At 50.2% G+C, this 17502-nt stretch overlaps 3 protein-coding genes across 6 annotated transcripts in view; all 3 read right to left on the reverse strand.

The window, feature by feature from the left end:
• The window catches only part of LOC127033142 (uncharacterized), a 31986-nt gene extending 22952 nt beyond the window's left edge, over positions 1 to 9034 (reverse strand). The window contains exons 1-6 of the mRNA XM_050920946.1: positions 7680 to 9034; positions 7054 to 7197; positions 5090 to 5155; positions 4442 to 4568; positions 3324 to 3437; positions 1181 to 2957 (exon numbers count right to left, since the gene is read on the reverse strand). Coding sequence (XP_050776903.1) covers positions 1181 to 2957; positions 3324 to 3437; positions 4442 to 4568; positions 5090 to 5155; positions 7054 to 7197; positions 7680 to 7820 — 2369 coding nt within the window. The 5' untranslated portion in view covers positions 7821 to 9034. The remainder of the gene's footprint in view (positions 1 to 1180; positions 2958 to 3323; positions 3438 to 4441; positions 4569 to 5089; positions 5156 to 7053; positions 7198 to 7679) is intronic.
• The window catches only part of LOC127033277 (zinc finger protein 883-like), a 68457-nt gene that overhangs the window by 38040 nt on the left and 12915 nt on the right, over positions 1 to 17502 (reverse strand). The gene's annotated exons all lie outside the window — the stretch shown is intronic.
• Positions 17400 to 17502, reverse strand: part of LOC127033143 (zinc finger protein OZF-like) — a 4328-nt gene continuing 4225 nt past the window's right edge. The window contains exon 4 of the mRNA XM_050920947.1: positions 17400 to 17410. Coding sequence (XP_050776904.1) covers positions 17400 to 17410 — 11 coding nt within the window. The remainder of the gene's footprint in view (positions 17411 to 17502) is intronic.

Here is a 17502-nt window from a genome sequence, read left to right on the forward strand (position 1 = left end):
AGCATTTTCCACACTGAGAACATCTCAAAGGTTTCTTTCTGTTGGGGATTTGCACACTCCTGATACTCCGGGAGCACCAAATGAAGCTCCCCTACATTCAAGGTCTCTGTTGTGGGGATCACTGATGTGTGAAGTTGTCATGGTATAATTCCCCACTCTGAACCTTAGTGTCCGAAAGATGGGGTACAAGCATGAATTCCTCTAAGCTCAATTATCAGTTTAGGACTTGTAGCGCTGCCACCAACCAGGAATTCCAGTGCCTGGTACACTCTGGTCCCCCCAAAATGTTGCCCGGGAACCCCCAAGACCCAGTCCTTCTGGATCTTAACACAAGGAATGTAAACCCTTTCCCTCACCATTGTCTCTCGCAGGCTTCCCCTCCCTGGGTTACCCTGGAAGATCACTGTGATTCAAACTCCTTGAATCTTAATACAGAGAGGAAAATTCACCTTCCCCCCTCCTTCTCTCTCCCCATCCCAGACTCTCCCTGAGAGAGAAAGTAATCCTAACACAGAGAGAAAATTAACCTCTCTCTCCCCCTTCCCTCCTTTCTCCCCACCAATTCCCTGGTGGATCCAGCCCCAGCCCCCTGGGGTCTCACCAGAATAAAAAACAATCAGGTTCTTAAACAAGAAAAGCTTTTAATTAAGGAAAGAAAAAACAGTAAAAAGTATCTTTGTAAATTTAAGATGGAATATGTTACAGGGTCTTTCAGCTATAGACACTGGGAATACCCTCCCAGCATAAGTATACAAGTATAAATTAAAATTCTTTCAGCAAAATACAAATTTGAACTCCTTCCAGCCAAATACACATTTGCAAATAAAGAAAACAAACATAAGCCTAACTTGCTTTATCTACCTAGTACTTACTATTCTGGACATATAAGAGCCTGTATTGGAGAGCTTGGAGAGAAACCTGGTTGCATCTCTGGTCACTCTCAGAACCCAGAGAGAACCACCACCAAACACTAACAGCACACAAAAACTTCCCTCCCTCAAGATTTGAAAGTATCCTGTCCCCTGATTGGTCCTCTGGTCAGGTGACAGCCAGGCTCACTGAACTTGTTAACCCTTTACAGTCAAAAGAGACATGAAGTACTCCTGTTCTATTAACCCTTAACTATCTGTTTATGACAGAAGTCAACTTGAATCTTTTCCTGCAGTCAAGTTATTCCTAGGGGGTCTCATTCTTGTGCTTTCTCTGATGTTCGGTCAGCGCTGAGCTCTTACTGAAGCTTTTCCCACAGTCCAAGCATTTATAGGGTCTGTCTCCTGTGTGGCTTCTCTTATGTGCAATAAGATTTGAGCTCTGACTAAAACTTTTGCCACATTCAAGGCATTTATAAGGTTTCTCCCCTGTGTGGGTTCTCTGATGTGAGATAAGCGTTGTGCTCCGAATAAAACTTTTCTCACATTTACAGCATTGAAAGGGTTTCTCTCCTGTGTGCACTCTCTGGTGTAAAATAAGTTGTGACTTCTGAATGAAGCTTTTCCCACACTCAAGGCATCCATAGGGTCTCTCTCCTGTGTGGGTTCGCTGATGTCTAATAAGTGTTACACGCTGACTAAAACCTTTCCCACACTCATGGCATTTATAAGGTCTTTCTCCCATGTGGATTTTGCTATGATGAGCAAGGGCTGAACTTGAGATAAAACTTATCCCACACTCAAGGCATCCATAGGGTCTCTCTCCTGTGTGGCTTCGCTGATGTGTAATAAGTGCTCCACGCTGACTAAAACTTTTCCCACACTCATGGCATTTAAAGGGTTTCTCTCCCGTGTGCACTCTCTGGTGCACAATAAGCCTGGACTTGTGTATGAAGCTTTTCCCACAGTCGAAGCATTTATGGGGCATCTCTCCTGTATGGATTCTCTGATGTCCAGTAAGTTTTATTCTGTCAGGGAAACTTTTCCCACAGTCGAGGCATTTATAGGATTTCTCGCTTGGTGTGTGGATACTCTGATGCTTAATAAGATCTGAGCGCTTAAGGAAAGTTTTCCCACAGTCGAGGCATTTATATGGTCTCTCTCCGGTGTGTACTCTCTGGTGTTCACTAAGCTTTGACTTCTGAATGAAGCTTTTCCCACACTCAAAGCATTTATGGGGTCTCTCTCCTGTGTGGGTTTTCTGATGTGCATTAAGGGTTGATTTCACACTGAAACTTTTCCCACACTCCTGGCATTTATAGGGTCTCTCTCCTGTGTGGGTTCGCTGATGTGTAATAAGTGTTACACGCTGACTAAAACCTTTCCCACATTCATGGCATTCATAGGGTCTCTCTCCAGTGTGAGTTGTCTCATGTGCAATAAGTGTTGCACGCTGACTAAAACCTTTCCCACACGCAAGGCATTTAAAGGGTCTCTCTCCTGTGTGGGTGATCTCATGTGTAATAAGCTCTGAGCTCCGAATAAAACCTTTCCCACACTCACAGCATATATAGGGTCTCTCTCCTGTGTGTACTCTCTGGTGTACAGTAAGCCTTGACTTATGTATGAAGCTTTTCCCACAGTCAAAGCAGTTATACGGTCTCTCTCCTGTATGCATTCTCTGATGACTAGTAAATTTTATTCTGTCGACGAAGCTTTTCCCACAGTCGAGGCATTTATAGGGCTTCTCTCCTGTGTGGATTTTGTTATGTGACATAAGCTGTGACCTCGCATTAAATCTTTTCTCACAGTCAAGGCATTTGTAGGGTTTCTCTTCATTGTGATTTGTCTGCTGAATTGTGCTTTCCTTGGGATCCTTCCATCCTCTGCCACATTCAGTGGATTTATCCAGTTTCTGAATGGGATAGTTTCCCAGCTGCATCTCTGATCCGTGTCCATTTCCCCAGGCTTCTCCCTGTTCCAAGCCCTCGGAAAAATTCTCTTCAGCTTTTTTCGAAAACATCTCTTGCTCAGGACCGTCCTCCTGCTGATTCTCCTCCTTGTTCTCACTCACTGTCCTATCACCTGCTGGGAGAGAGAAGCCAGACGGGAGTCACTGCCTGTGCCGGGGAGAAAGGACAGAAAGGGGAATAGCAAAGAGGGAAAACACAACACACTGACTGTTGGGGAGATGGAGAAGTTGGATCCTGCCTCTACATCCCACCCAAGTGCTCCCAGGGAAGTAAACTCGGCGCGGAAATTCACGAGAGTTCACAGGATGGGTGGGAAGCTGTGACTGATATATGCCTTGATGATACGACACCTGCTGACTGCAGCCCTGATCTGGGTGAGACGGGGCAGAACTGAGGGCTCTCGCTCATGGCATGTTTTGGGAGTCCCAGCTTTTTCCTTCACTCTCAAGATAGTTCTGTCTCCGTTTCTCTGACTCCTCACCTGTGCAGGTACCTCTCAGGCTCACACTTTCCTCAGCGGCCTTGAGATCCAGGACCCATGGCTCTTCCCCTCGTTCCAGCCGGGCGATCAGGTCAGGTTTGGGAATGGGGAATCCTGCTCCGGAGGTGAAATCAGGCAAAGTCAGGGTGCATGGAGCATTGGTAGAGTATCTGTCACAAGGAACATTCCCTGAGAGTAACCTGACACTACATGGGACTGTGGTAACTCAGACCCCTTGGGAGCAGCAGATATCCGAGGCTGTGGAGGTGTTGTTACCCCCTCACTAGGAGGTCTTAGGGTAGATGCTCTGGGGGACTTGTTGACACACACACAGCTCAGGTATTAAGCTCTGCCTATTTCCAAGCCTGCAGCACCGAGAGCCCTCCTAACGGATGGAGCTACTCCCAAGATGGCAGGTGAACGGTGTGTGAAGGAGAAATAATACAGGCAGGGCAGTTCCCTGCTTCTAGCTCCTGGGCAGCTGGAGAGACAGGGATGAATTAGCCTGTCCATTAGCTTTCTGACTCTCTGGTTCCCTTGAATGGGGTATGGAGATGCAAGTGTCTCTCATACCGGCATAGGCTCCGACTCAACCCCACTTCTGCCTCCACCCCCACGCCACTTCTTCCATGAGGCCCCGATCCATCCTAGCTCCCATTTCAACCCCATCCCCAAAGTCCCCACCCCAATTCCCCCCCGCCTGCCCTTATTCTAACTCCTTCCCCAAATCCCTGCCCCGGCTCCACCTCTTGCCCTGAGTACACCATGTTCCCGCTCCCTCTCCTGCCCCCCCCTCCAAGTATCAAACAGCTGTTTGGCGCTGGCCAGGCGGGAAACACTGCGAGATAGGTGAAGGAGCGGGGACACTGTGCGCTCGGGTGAGAGGAGGAGGTAGGGGAGGGGAGCTTGGATGCTGTAGGGTGCAGAGCACCCATTAATTTTTCCCTCTGGGTGCTCCAGCCCAGAAGCACCCATGGAGTAGGGGCCTATGCACACTGGTGCTGTGGACCAGGCGACCCTCCTCCTCCCCTAATCTGACTGACCAGGGAAGAACCTGACCAGAGTCAGATACTCAGACCCCGCAGCTTCCAATAACCAAGGGGATGGAAATCCCTTACCCAGCGAGGTCACTGTCTCATGGTTCTCCTGCATGACATCCCTGTAGAGGGCTCTCTGAGCGGGGTCCAGCAGAGCCCCCTGCCCCTGGGTGAAATACACAGCCACCTCCTCGAAGGTCACCGGAATCTGAAACAACAAGAGTTCCCCACTCAGCACCTCTTGCCCCAACTATAATCCCACTAATCATGGCAGAGGAGGCCCAGAGAAGTAGAATACCACCCCCACCCTCCTCAGAGCACTCAGGAGGCTTCGGGGGTGGGAGAAGGTGACAGCTCCTTGTCTCCCCAGCATACAGAGCAGGGTAGGGTCTTCTCATTTCCCACACGCCTGCCAGCCACAGGCTAATGTGGGAAGCAGAGCTCTGAGCTGGGGACGGGGACAAGAATCCCAACAGCTTCCCTGTGTATTTCACAGCAGCCTCTGGCCAGTGGGGTCAGGCTCCAGCCCTGGGAGTCTGGTCAGTTTCCCAGCCCTGCCCAGGGGGGTGTTTCCTGTATGAGAAATGGGGGAATGTTCCCTCCTTCCCCACATGCGAATGGGCCTGTTCAGAAATCAGGCTCCAAGTTGAATGTGTCCCAGCAGGTTTGTCCTGCCCCTCCCCTTCTACAGCAACTCCCCCCCCCCACAGCTCCCTGTAAGTCCCCTACCTGAGCTGGCTCCATCACAGCCATTTCCCTTCCCTGTCCCCTGGAAGACGGACGTGATTCCTCAGCCTGTCAGGGTGAGAGGGGTGATGGGGGAGGTTTCAGAAGGGCCTTGAGTCCATTTCACACCTCGATTCCCCCCAGGCTCTCTCCCTGCACACAGATGCTTTGGACTCTGCCACTCAGGCAAAACCCTCAGTCACTTTATTACAACACACATGCAGCCCCTCCCACCAACACTAAGACATCCTCGAGACACTTTTAAACATCCCCAGGGACAGAGTCATAGAATCATACAATATCAGGGTTGGAAGGGACCTTAGGAGGTCATCTAGTTCAAACTCTGCTCAAAGCAGGACCAATCCCCAACTAAATCATCCCAGCCAGGGCTTTCTCAAGCGTGATCTTAAAAACCTCTAAGGAAGGAGATTCCATTACCTCCCGAGGTAACCCATTCTGGTGCTTCACCACTCTCTGAGTGAAAACGTTTTTCCTAATATTTAACCTAAACCTCCCCCACTGCAACTTGAGACCATTACTCCTTCTTCTGTCATCGGGTACCACTGACAACAGTCTAGATCCAGCCTCTTTGGAATCCCCTTTCAGGTAGTTGAAAGCTGCTATCAAATCCCCCCTCATTCTTCTCTTCTGCAGATTAAACAATCCCAGTTCCCTCAGCCTCTCCTCATAAGTCATGTGCTCCAGCTCCCTAAGCATTTTTGTTGCCCTCCCCTGGACTCTTTCCAAGTTTTCCATATCCTTCTTGTAGTGTGGGGCCCAAAACTGGACACAGTATTCCAGAGGAGGCCTCACCAATGTCGAATAGAGGGAAACGATCACATCCCTCGATCTGCTGGCAATGCTCCTACTTATACAGCCCAAAAGGCCGTTAGCCTTCTTGGCAACAAGGACACACTGTTGACTCATATCCAGCTTCTCATTCACTATAACCCCCTAGGTCCTTTTCTGCAGAACTGCTTCCTAGCCATTCGGTCCCCAGTTTGTAACAAGTATCAGAGGGTAGCCGTGTTAGTCTGGATCTGTAAAAGCAGCAAAGAATCCTGTGGCACCTGATAGACTAACAGACGTTTTGGAGCATGAGCTTTCGTGGTGAATACCCACTTCCTCAGATGCAGTAACAGTGAATGGAATTCTTCCGCCCTAAATGCAGGACTCTGCACTTGTCCTTGTTAACCTCATCAGGTTTCTTTTGGCCCAGTCCTCTAATTTGTCTAGGTTCCTCTATATCCTATCCCTACTCTACAGCGTATCTATCACTCCTCTAAGTTTAGTGTCATCTGCAAACTTGCTGAGAGTGCAGTCCACGCCATCTTCCAGATCGTTAATGAAGATACTGAACAAAACCGGCCCCAGGACCGACCCTTGGGGTACTCCACTAGAAACGGGCTGCCAACTAGACATGGAGCCGTTGATCACCACCCATTGAGCCCGACGATCTAGCCAGCTTTCTATCCACTTTATAGTCCAATCGTCCAGCCCACACTATTTTAACTTGCTGGCAAGAATACTGTGGGAGTCGCTGAGATAAATGCTAGAAAAGAGCAGAATCAAAGGAGCCACTTTGGGAGATTCCTTCTGACATTGTCCCAGACGGCAGCAAATCCACCCAGCAGCGCAGGGACTAGGCAGAGGCAGGATCTGGCTTCTCCTCTGTCAGCTCCTCCCCTTGTTCCCAGGAGAGTCAGTCTGCCCAGGGGGTGCAGGGAATGGATCCGGGGAGGGCTGGGAGCTGAGCAACTCCCTCCCCACTTCTTGCTCCTGCTGCCCCTTTCCATCTCACTCCTCCCTTTCCTGTCTCCTTCCCTCCCCCTCTGCCTGGGAGAACTGGAGACTGTCCCGTTCCCATGGGCGTTTGCTCTTCAGGGGGAGCCTGGCTGTTTCACTGGGAGCAGCAGCTCGGGGAGGCAGGCACAGGGGGAGCCCCTCTCCATCTGGCACAAACTCACCAGCAGCTCCCTGAAAGGGGCCCTTTGCGCAGAGGCAGTGTCCTGCCCGGTCCCAGCCCTTTCCTCCGGGTCTCTTCCATCACCTGCAGGCTCCGGCTCAGGGGATGGTATGGGCAGAGCCCGGGGCTGCCCCAGGGGCTGGGTCTATCCACCAGAGAAAGTTGTTCGTTTGTCCCAACCCCCATCCCATCCCATCCCCCATTGGAGGACACAGAGGGGGGTTAATGAGGGTCTCTCCTTGGAAAAGACTCTGCTTGGGAGCAGCAGCTGCTTAGTCTGGGACCTAGATCAAAATGCAGGAGGCAACATCAACCCAATATCATGGGTAAGGCTCCCTTAGAGTCACAGATATTTTTAGTAAAATTCATGGACAGATCACAGGCTGTAAACAAAATATCACGGCCCATGATCTGTCCATGACTTGTACTATACCCCTGACTAATTCTTGGGAGTGCTGTGGGTGCTTGGGGGGTCTCGGCATGGGTGCTGGGAGTTAGCGGCCTGAGTGGGTCCGCAGAAGCTCGGGGGAGGGCGGTCTAGGGGTTACTGTGGATGCTCGGGTGGAAGCAGCCCAAGACCCTGCCGGTGTTCTGGGGCAGGGCTGGCTGGGCTCGCAGGCTCCCTACCTGGTTTCTCAGAAGCGGCGACATCTTCCTCCCTAAGCTTCTAGCTTCCAGGACCTCCTGTGACAAACTCGCAGCCTTAATCATGAGCAGACAGAGAAAGACACCAGCCTCCTCTGCCCTAGAAGTAACCAGCCTCTCCATATGAGGACAGTGCAGTGGCTGCAGATTTCATTTGCCCACCTGGACTCACACCAGAACAGAACCAGAGAACCAGCTTGAACCAATATGCTTAACTGAACTGGAACCAGACTTAAAACATCATTTTTCCTCGTCCTCAGTGAACCTGAATCAAACTTGGAAAAAAAAAACAGCTCCCTATTGAAATGAAGTTTCAGCAATTTTTCAGCTCAATATTTGACAAAATAAAATAAAGCCTACTCTGATCTCACTCATTATAAACAGGACACCAAAAGAACCCCCAGAAATGTTATCGTTACCAGAACGGTCTGTCCCAGTAGGAGAAGAGAAGGGGGCAGCCCACAGGAGCAGGGAGGGAGGGGGAAGAGAAGTGGGGGCTCCCTGTCCCAGAAGTTAACATTAACTCTTCAAGGCCAAGAACAAAGGCTGCTCAATTCTTCTTCCCCTTAGATAGGCCTCCTCTCACCCACCCCTACCCCTTAGGGCAGCTCCTCCCCCCATTGCCCCACCTGAGGCAGGCCTCATGCCTCAAATTCAGTTCCCCACTGAAGCAAGCCACAGGGCTCACTCCCAACCCCCTCCCCACTTCTGGGGCCTTCCCAGTAACTGAACAGGAACCGAACACACCGACTGCCACTGAACCCAAACCAAACCCCAATTCCACTCCTTGCGGATAACAGTGACTCTGGTTGGACACCAAATCCTGCGCAGAAATCAGACCAGCCTCTGTTCAGTGCTGTCAGACCAGGAGTTAGACCCCTCCCCCCCAAAATAAGGAAATTGTCTTTAAACACATATATGAAATTGGAAGCTGGGTGTATGCGTGGAGGGACTCTGGGTGGACATTTGCCTGGTAAATTCTCAGCCCTTTGGGTAAAACTCCTGCCAGCCCCTATCTCTGGGTGACCAACTCTTCTAAAGGCAAAAGTGGGACACATGCAGGAGCCTCACTCCTCCTCTCGCCAAAGCCACACCCCCTGCTTTGCCTTTTTCCTCTGAAGTCCTGCCCCCTGGCCAGACCGGAAGCTGGGCCGTGATAACATCTGCACAGGGAGCCCAGGCTTCTGCAGGGAGCCCCGGACCCTACACCTGCCCTGGACAGCAGGCTGGATTGCCGAATAGGGTGAACAGGTCTCTGATTTTGGACTGGAACACCGGGTCAAAAAGGGATCCTGGAGGCTCCAGTCAGCACCGCTCACCAGGCCATAGACTGTCCTGTTGGTGGGGCCACGCAGCAGGGCTGGCAGGCTCCCAGCCAGCCTCCGCGCCACACGGCTCCGGGCAAGCAGTCAGCATGTCCAGCTCCTAGGATGGCCAGGGGGTTCTGCCCACTGCCTCCACCTCCCGCCCGCAGGCGCCGCTCCCAGTGGCCAGCTGGGTCAGGGCAGGGGACGAACTAGCCCCACTCGCGATTTCTCAGCAGGTGGCTGTTCAGGGATCATGGTGCATGCTTCTCCCGCTGCTGCTGGCCCTCTTCTCCTCACGCTGCTCTTGCGGCTGGGCTCCAGCTGCGGCACCTACCCCTGCACTGACCCCACAGTCTGTCGCCCCATCCCTGGCACCCAGGAGTTCGAGGTATAGATCCTCATCTCCAAGTGCTGGAAGTGAGGCTGCTGGTGGGGAGGGGAGGAGAATGAGACCAGAGCCGGCCTTCTGGGTAAGGGAGGAGTAGGGGGGAAGGATCTGAGCTACAAGGCGCAGTTGGACGATCAGTCGAGCCAGGTGACTTCTCAGAAGCAGGGGTGCCCCTCCTCCCCCCTCCTCCACTGCCGTGTGCAGCCACCACTGCTCCTGTACCCCGCCTCCTTCCTCCCCGGATTCCACGGCCACTTGAACTGGGAGCGTCTTCCTCTCTGCTGTGTGGGGTGGGGGGAGGCTGATGCTGAGGTGTCCCACTCCCATGTACCTAATTTACACTAAGCTAGGGCAGGGCCAGTGCAAGGATATTTTGCATCCTAGGCAAAACTTCCACTGGGCACACACACCCCAGAGAATCACTTATTATAAATTTTCAGAAATGAATACAGTGCAGTCACATCTTACATGGGGGTTCGGTTCTAAGGTCAGCGCGTAAGAGGAAAATTGTGTATAGTGAAAATTACTATAAAGTACAGTATACACTAGAACAGGGGTCCTCAACCTACAGCACACATGCCAAAGGTGGCATGCGAGCTGATTTTTTTTTTTTTTAATGGCAGGCTGCGAATCTCAGCCACCGCTGAGCCTGCTGCAGACCTGGGGTTCCGTTCACTCAGCTGACAGCAGGGTCAAAGCCAAAGACTCCGCTTAGTCTCCTGCCATTCACCCAGGCTAGCAGGAGGCTGAACGGGGCCGGTGGCTGAGACCTTGGCTGGCAAGGGGCCGGTAGCCGGAACCCCAGACCAGCAGCGGGCTGAGCGGGGTCGGCGGCTGGGACCTCAGCCCGCTGCCAGCTGGGGTCCCAGCCACCGGCTCCACTGAGTCTCCTGCAGGCCTGAGCGAATGGAACCCCAAGCCGGTGGACGGAACCCTGGGTGAGTGGAACCCCAGACCGTTCACCCTGGCTCCAGGAGGCTGAGCGGAGCTGGCTGGGACCCCAGCAGGTTGAGTGGGGCTGGCGGCTTGTCATAAAGAGATAGCTAAGGGTTAATGTCTCTTTCACCTGAAGCACCTGACCAGAGGACCAATCAGGAAACCGGATTTTTTCAACTTTGGGTGGAGGGAATTTAGTGTCTGAGTCTTTTGTCTGTCTGCCTGCTTTCTCTGAGCTTTGGAGAAGTAGTTTCTACTTTCTAGTCTTCTGTTTCTAAGTGTAAGGACAAAGAGATCAGATAGTAAGTTATATGGTTTCTTTTCTTTGGTATTTGCATAAATATAAGTGCTGGAGTGCTTTGATTTGTATTCTTTTTGAATAAGGCTGTTTATTCAATATTCTTTTAAGCAATTGACCCTGTATTGTATCATCTTAATACAGAGAGACCATTTGTATGTATTTTTCTTTCTTTTTATATAAAGCTTTCTTTTAAGACCTGTTGGAGTTTTTCTTTACTTCAGGGAAATTGAGTCTGTACTCACCAGGGAATTGGTGGGAGGAAGAAATCGGGGAGATCTGTGTGTTGGATTTGCTAGCCTGATTTTGCATTCCCTCTGGGGGAATAGGAAAGTACTGTTTGTTTCCAGGACTGGAAACAGAGAGGGGGGGTCACTCTGTGTAATTTCACAGAGCTTGTGTCTGTGTATCTCTCCAGGAGCACCTGGAGGGGGGAAGGGAAAAAGGATTATTTCCCTTTGTTGTGAGACTCAAGGGATTTGGGTCTTGGGGTCCCCAGGGAAGGTTTTTCAGGGGGACCAGAGTGCCCAAAACACTCTAATTTTTTTGGGTGGTGGCAGCAGGTACCAGGTCCAAGCTGGTAACTAAGCTTGGAGGTTTTCATGCTAACCCCCATATTTTGGACGCTAAGGTCCAAATCTGGGACTAAGGTTATGACATGAGTGGCAGCAGGTGGGATATAGACAGAATCCAGAAGCCAGTAGGAATATTATATTTTTCTCTTCTCTGCTAAGGGCTTTTTAGCAGAGAGAAACAGTTGGTTTTAAAAGGGAACCAGAGAGAATTTTTTTTCTGCTCTCTCTGGCAGTTTGTGGCTTGCATGTTAAGCGAGAAGCCATTAAGAGACTGTTGAGGGTCTTTTGTCACACAATAGCACTCCCATTGAGAGTCATTACCAGCACTATATGAATGCAAATAAAGTGGTTTTTCAGGTTTACTTAACATTGAAAATTAGCTAAAGGCACTGTTGCTAGGCAGACTTCAGGAGGCAACAGAGAACCTGCAGTTCAGAAGATAAACACCGGAGGGCACCCCATCACAAGAAAACAGGAACCATGACTTCTAAGGCAAAAATTGAGGCCGAAGAACAAATCAAAGAAGCTGAACACAGGCGAGAGATGGAAAAACACAAACAGGAACTGGAAATAAAACAAAAAGAGATGGAGATGAAAGAAAAGGAAGAAAGCATGAAACTGGCATCCTTCCAAAGAGAACAGGCAGCCCAAGAGGCAGCACACAAAAGAAAACTAGAAGAAGAAGAGGTGGCCTACCGAAGGAAACAAGCAGAAGAAGAGTTGGCCCACCGCCGAGAAATGGAAAAGCACCAAAAAGAAATGGAAAAAACAACAAAAAGAAATGGAAAAACAACAAAAAGAGAATGAAGAGAAGGAAAAACAGAGAAAACATGAACTGGAGTTGGCAAAAGCTGGGCTGCATGTGCCAGCCAACCCTAACAACCCGGCGCCCATTATTGCTCCACAGCACAGGAAAATTTCCCACCTACAAGGCAGGTGATGACACCGAGGCCTTCTTGGAAAATTTTGAAAGAGCCTGTCTTGGTTACAGCATTCCTGAAGACCAGTACATGGTAGAATTGAGGTCACAGCTCAGTGGACCTTTAGCAGAGGTGGCAGCTGAAATGCCTAAGCAGCAAATGAATGACTATAAACTTTTTCAAAACCAAGGCCAGATACAGAATGGGGATAACCCCAGATCATGCCCGTCGGCGCTTCAGACCCAAAAGTGGAAACCAGAGGTGTCATTTCCCAAACACGCCTACTACATTGCAAAAAACTATGAGGCCTGGATAACAGGAAACAACATTCAAACCTTGGAAGAACTGCACCTCCTCATACAAATGGAGCAGTTCTTGGATGGTGTTCCTGAAGACATCACACGGTACATACAAGATGGAAATCCCAAAGATATCGCTGAGGCGGGGGAAATTGGAGCCAAATGGATGGAACTGGCAGAAAGCAAGAAAGCTACTGTCAAGGGGAACGATTACCCCAGGGGGCACACAGACCATAAACCCTACAACCGAGGACAGCCAAAGACCCCACATACCACCCAAGAAAAGCCACAGATACCCTACCCTTCAACCTCACCAGTCTCCAGTAACTCACCTCGGCCCAGTGACCCATCAGATGGAAGATGCTTTAAGTGTAATGAACTGGGACATATCAAGGCCAACTGTCCCAAGAACACCATGCGAGTGCAATTCATTACACCACCATCATCCCAAAGATCCCCAGGCCCGGATGCCTCTCAAATACCCTTGGAGCGAAGGGAAAATTTGAGAGTGGGCGGTAAGAAGGTTACTGCGTGGAGAGACACGGGGGCACAGGTGTCAGCTATCCACCAATCCTTCGTTGACCCCAAATTCATCAACCCAAAGGCCAAAGTTACAATTTACCCCTTCATGTCACAAGCTGTAGACTTGCCTACAGCTCAACTGCCTGTCCAGTACAAAGGCTGGTCAGGAATGTGGACTTTTGCAGTCTATGACAATTATCCTATCCCCATGCTACTGGGGGAAGACTTAGCCAACCAGGTGAGGCGGGCCAAGAGAGTGGGAATGGTTACACGTAGCCAAACCAGGCAAGCTTCCAGACCCATCCCTGTTCCTGAACCATCCACAGACGCCCCGTCTGTGTTACCAGAGACCCAGACAGAGGTAGTGGATCCAGATTCCATGCCAACCACTTAAACAGCCACAGCACCTCCAGTCCGAGGCCCGGAACTGGAACAGCAACCAGCACCAGCGATTGCAACCCCATCTTCAAACTCAACGCCAGTGGGCGCCAGCGAGCCACAACTGGCAGAAGCAAAAGACAGCCATACCCAAAAGGCTCAGCCAGAGCCTGAAATACCCTCAGGTGCACCAGCGGAGAGCAGTTCACCAGCAACGGAAACAACCCCATCACCTACATCGCTTCCAGAGGGACCAAGCCCAAGTCCACAGTCTGAGGAAGAACTGGTGACCCCAGCCTCAAGGGAACAGTTCCAGACTGAGCAGGAAGCGGATGACAGCCTTCAGAAAGCTTGGGCGGCGGCATGGAGCACCCCACCGCCTCTCAGCTCTTCTAATCGATCCCGGTTTGTTATAGACCAAGGACTTTTATACAAGGAAATTCTTTCTGGTGGACACCGGGAAGAATGGCAGCCGCAAAAACAGTTGGTGGTTCCAACTAAGTACCGGGGGAAGCTCTTAAGCTTAGCCCATGATCATCCCAGTGGCCATGCTGGGGTGAACAGAACCAAGGACCGGTTGGGGAAGTCCTTCCACTGGGAGGGGATGGGCAAGGACGTTGCCAAGTATGTCCGGTCTTGTGAGGTATGCCAAAGAGTGGGAAAGCCTCAAGACCAGGTCAAGGCCCCTCTCCAGCCACTCCCCATAATTGAGGTCCCATTTCAGCGAGTAGCTGTGAATATTCTGGGTCCTTTCCCAAAAAAGACGCCCAGAGGAAAGCAGTACGTACTGACTTTAGTGGACTTTGCTACCCGATGGCAGGAAGCAGTAGCTCAAGGCAACACCCAGGCTAACACTGTGTGCCTGGCCTTAACAGACATCTTTGCCAGGGTAGGTTGGCCCTCCGACATCCTTACAGATTCAGGGTCTAATTTCCTGGCAGGGACCATGGAAAAACTGTGGGAAACTCATGGGGTGAATCACTTGGTTGCCACCCCGTACCACCATCAAACCAATGGCCTGGTGGAAAGGTTCAATGGAACTTTGGGGGCCATGATACGAAAATTCATCAACGAATTCTCCAATAATTGGGACCTAGTGTTGCAGCAGTTGCTGTTTGCCTACAGGGCTGTACCACATCCCAGTTTAGGGTTTTCACCATTTCAACTTGTGTATGGTCACGAGGTTAAGGGGCCATTACAGTTGGTGAAGCAGCAATGGGAGGGGTTTACGCCTTCTCCAGGAACTAACATTCTGGACTTTGTAAGCAACCTACAAAGCACCCTCCGACACTCTTTAGCCCTTGCTAGAGAGAACCTAAAGGATGCTCAAGAAGAGCAAAAGGCCTGGTATGACAGACATGCCAGAGAACGTTCCTTCAAGGTAGGAGACCAGGTTATGGTCTTGAAGGCGCAACAGGCCCATAAGATGGAAGCATCATGGGAAGGGCCCTTCACGGTCCAAGAGCGCCTGGGAGCTGTAAACTACCTCATAGCATTTCCCAATTCCTCACTAAAGCCTAAAGTGTACCATGTTAATTCTCTCAAGCCTTTCTATTCCAGAGACTTACAGGTTTGTCAGTTACAGTCCAGGGAGATGATGCTGAGTGGCCTGACGGTGTCTACTACGACGGGAAAAAAAGACGGTGGCGTGGAAGAGGTGAACCTCTCAACCACCCTGGAACGTCTGCAGCGGCAACAAATCAAGGAGCTGTGCACTAGCTTCGCCCCATTGTTCTCAGCCACCCCAGGACGGACTGAACGGGCATACCACTCCATTGATATAGGTAATGCTCACCCAATCAAAAACCCACCCTACCGGGTGTCTCCTCATGCCCAAGCTGCTATAGAGCGGGAGATCCAGAACATGCTACAGATGGGTATAATCCGCCCACCTACCAGTGCATGGGCATCTCCAGTGGTTCTGGTACCCAAACCAGATGGGGAAATACGCTTTTGCGTGGACTACCGTAAGCTAAATGCGGTAACTCGTCCGGACAACTATCCAATGCCACGCACCGATGAGCTATTGGAAAAGTTGGGACGTGCCCAGTTCATCTCTACAATAGACTTAACCAAGGGGTACTGGCAAGTACCGCTAGATGAACCTGCCAAGGAGAGGTCAGCATTCGTCACCCATGCGGGGGTGTATGAATTCAATGTCCTTCCTTTCGGCCTTCGAAATGCACCCGCCACCTTCCAGAGGCTGGTAGATGGTCTACTAGCTGGACTGGAAGAATTTGCAGTTGCCTACCTCGATGATGTGGCCATTTTTTCAGACTCCTGGCCCGAACACCTACTACACCTGGAAAAGGTCTTTGAGCGCATCAGGCAGGCAGGACTAACTGTTAAGGCCAAAAAGTGTCAAATAGACCAAAACAGAGTGACTTACCTGGGGCACCAGGTGGGTCGAGGAACCATAAACCCCCTACAGGCCAAGGTGGATGCTATCCAAAAGTGGCCTGTCCCAAGGTCAAAGAAAACAGGGTCCAATCCTTCTTAGGCTTGGCCGGATACTACAGGCGATTTGTACCACACTACAGCCAAATCGCTGCCCCACTGACCGACCTGACCAAAAAGACCCAGCCAAATGCAGTTAAGTGGACTGATGAGTGTCAAAAGGCCTTTACCCAACTTAAGGCAACGCTCATGTCTGACCCTGTGCTCAGGGCCCCGGATTTTGACAAGCCATTCCTAGTAACCACAGATGCATCTGAGCGTGGTATAGGAGCGGTGCTCATGCAGGAAGCAACAGATCACAACTTCCATCCTGTCGTGTTTCTCAGTAAGAAACTGTCTGAGAGGGAAAGTCACTGGTCAGTCAGTGAAAAGGAATGCTATGCCATTGTGTACGCCCTGCAAAAACTACGCCCATATGTTTGGGGACGGCGGTTCCAACTACAACTGACCATGCTGCACTAAAGTGGCTTCATACTGCCAAGGGGAACAACAAGAAACTTCTTCGTTGGCAGTTTAGCTCTCCAAGATTTTGATTTTGAAAATTCAACACATCACAGGAGCTTCTAACAAAGTAGCTCATGCACTCTCCCGTGAGAGTTTCCCAGAATTCCGTAGTTAAAAAGTGTTCTTAAAATGTACAAGTCTGTTTAGTTATATACTTAGGAGTATATGTAAAGGTGCATGTGTTGTATTAATCTGTTTATTTTCAAGTTCTAGAAGGAAATCGCCGCCAGTGAGCTTCCCCACTGTCTGCAATTTGGGGGGCGTGTCATAAACAGATAGCTAAGGGTTAATGTCTCTTTCACCTGAAGCACCTGACCAGAGGACCAATCAGGAAACCGGATTTTTTCAACTTTGGGTGGAGGGAATTTGTGTCTGAGTCTTTTTTCTGTCTGCCTGCTTTCTCTGAGCTTTGGAGAAGTAGTTTCTACTTTCTAGTCTTCTGTTTCTAAGTGTAAGGACAAAGAGATCAGATAGTAAGTTATATGGTTTCTTTTCTTTGGTATTTGCATGAATATAAGTGCTGGAGTGCTTTGATTTGTATTCTTTTTGAATAAGGCTGTTTATTCAATATTCTTTAAGCAATTGACCCTGTATTGTATCATCTTAATACAGAGAGACCATTTGTATGTATTTTTCTTTCTTTTTATATAAAGCTTTCTTTTAAGACCTGTTGGAGTTTTTTCTTTACTTCAGGGAAATTGAGTCTGTACTCACCAGGGAATTGGTGGGAGGAAGAAATCAGGGGAGATCTGTGTGTTGGATTGCTAGCCTGATTTTGCATTCCCTCTGGGGGAATAGGAAAGTACTTTTTGTTTCCAGGATTGGGAACAGAGAGGGGGAGTCACTCTGTGTAGTTTCACAGAGCTTGTGTCTGTGTATCTCTCCAGGAGCACCTGGAGGGGGGAAGGGAAAAAGGATATTTCCCTTTGTTGTGAGACTCAAGGGATTTGGGTCTTGGGGTCCCCAGGGAAGGTTTTTCAGGGGACCAGAGTGCCCCAAAACACTCTAATTTTTTGGGTGGTGGCAGCAGGTACCAGGTCCAAGCTGGTAACTAAGCTTGGAGGTTTTCATGCTAACCCCCATATTTTGGACGCTAAGGTCCAAATCTGGGACTAAGGTTATGACACGGCTGAGAGAACAGAACCCCAGGTCGGCAGCAGGCTCAGCGGCAGCCGGGACCTGCAGCCTGCCATTAAAAAAAATCGGCTTGCATGCCACCTT

Source organism: Gopherus flavomarginatus, chromosome 12 (assembly GCF_025201925.1).
Source record: "Gopherus flavomarginatus isolate rGopFla2 chromosome 12, rGopFla2.mat.asm, whole genome shotgun sequence".
In the NCBI taxonomy this organism is placed as follows: domain Eukaryota; kingdom Metazoa; phylum Chordata; order Testudines; family Testudinidae; genus Gopherus; species Gopherus flavomarginatus.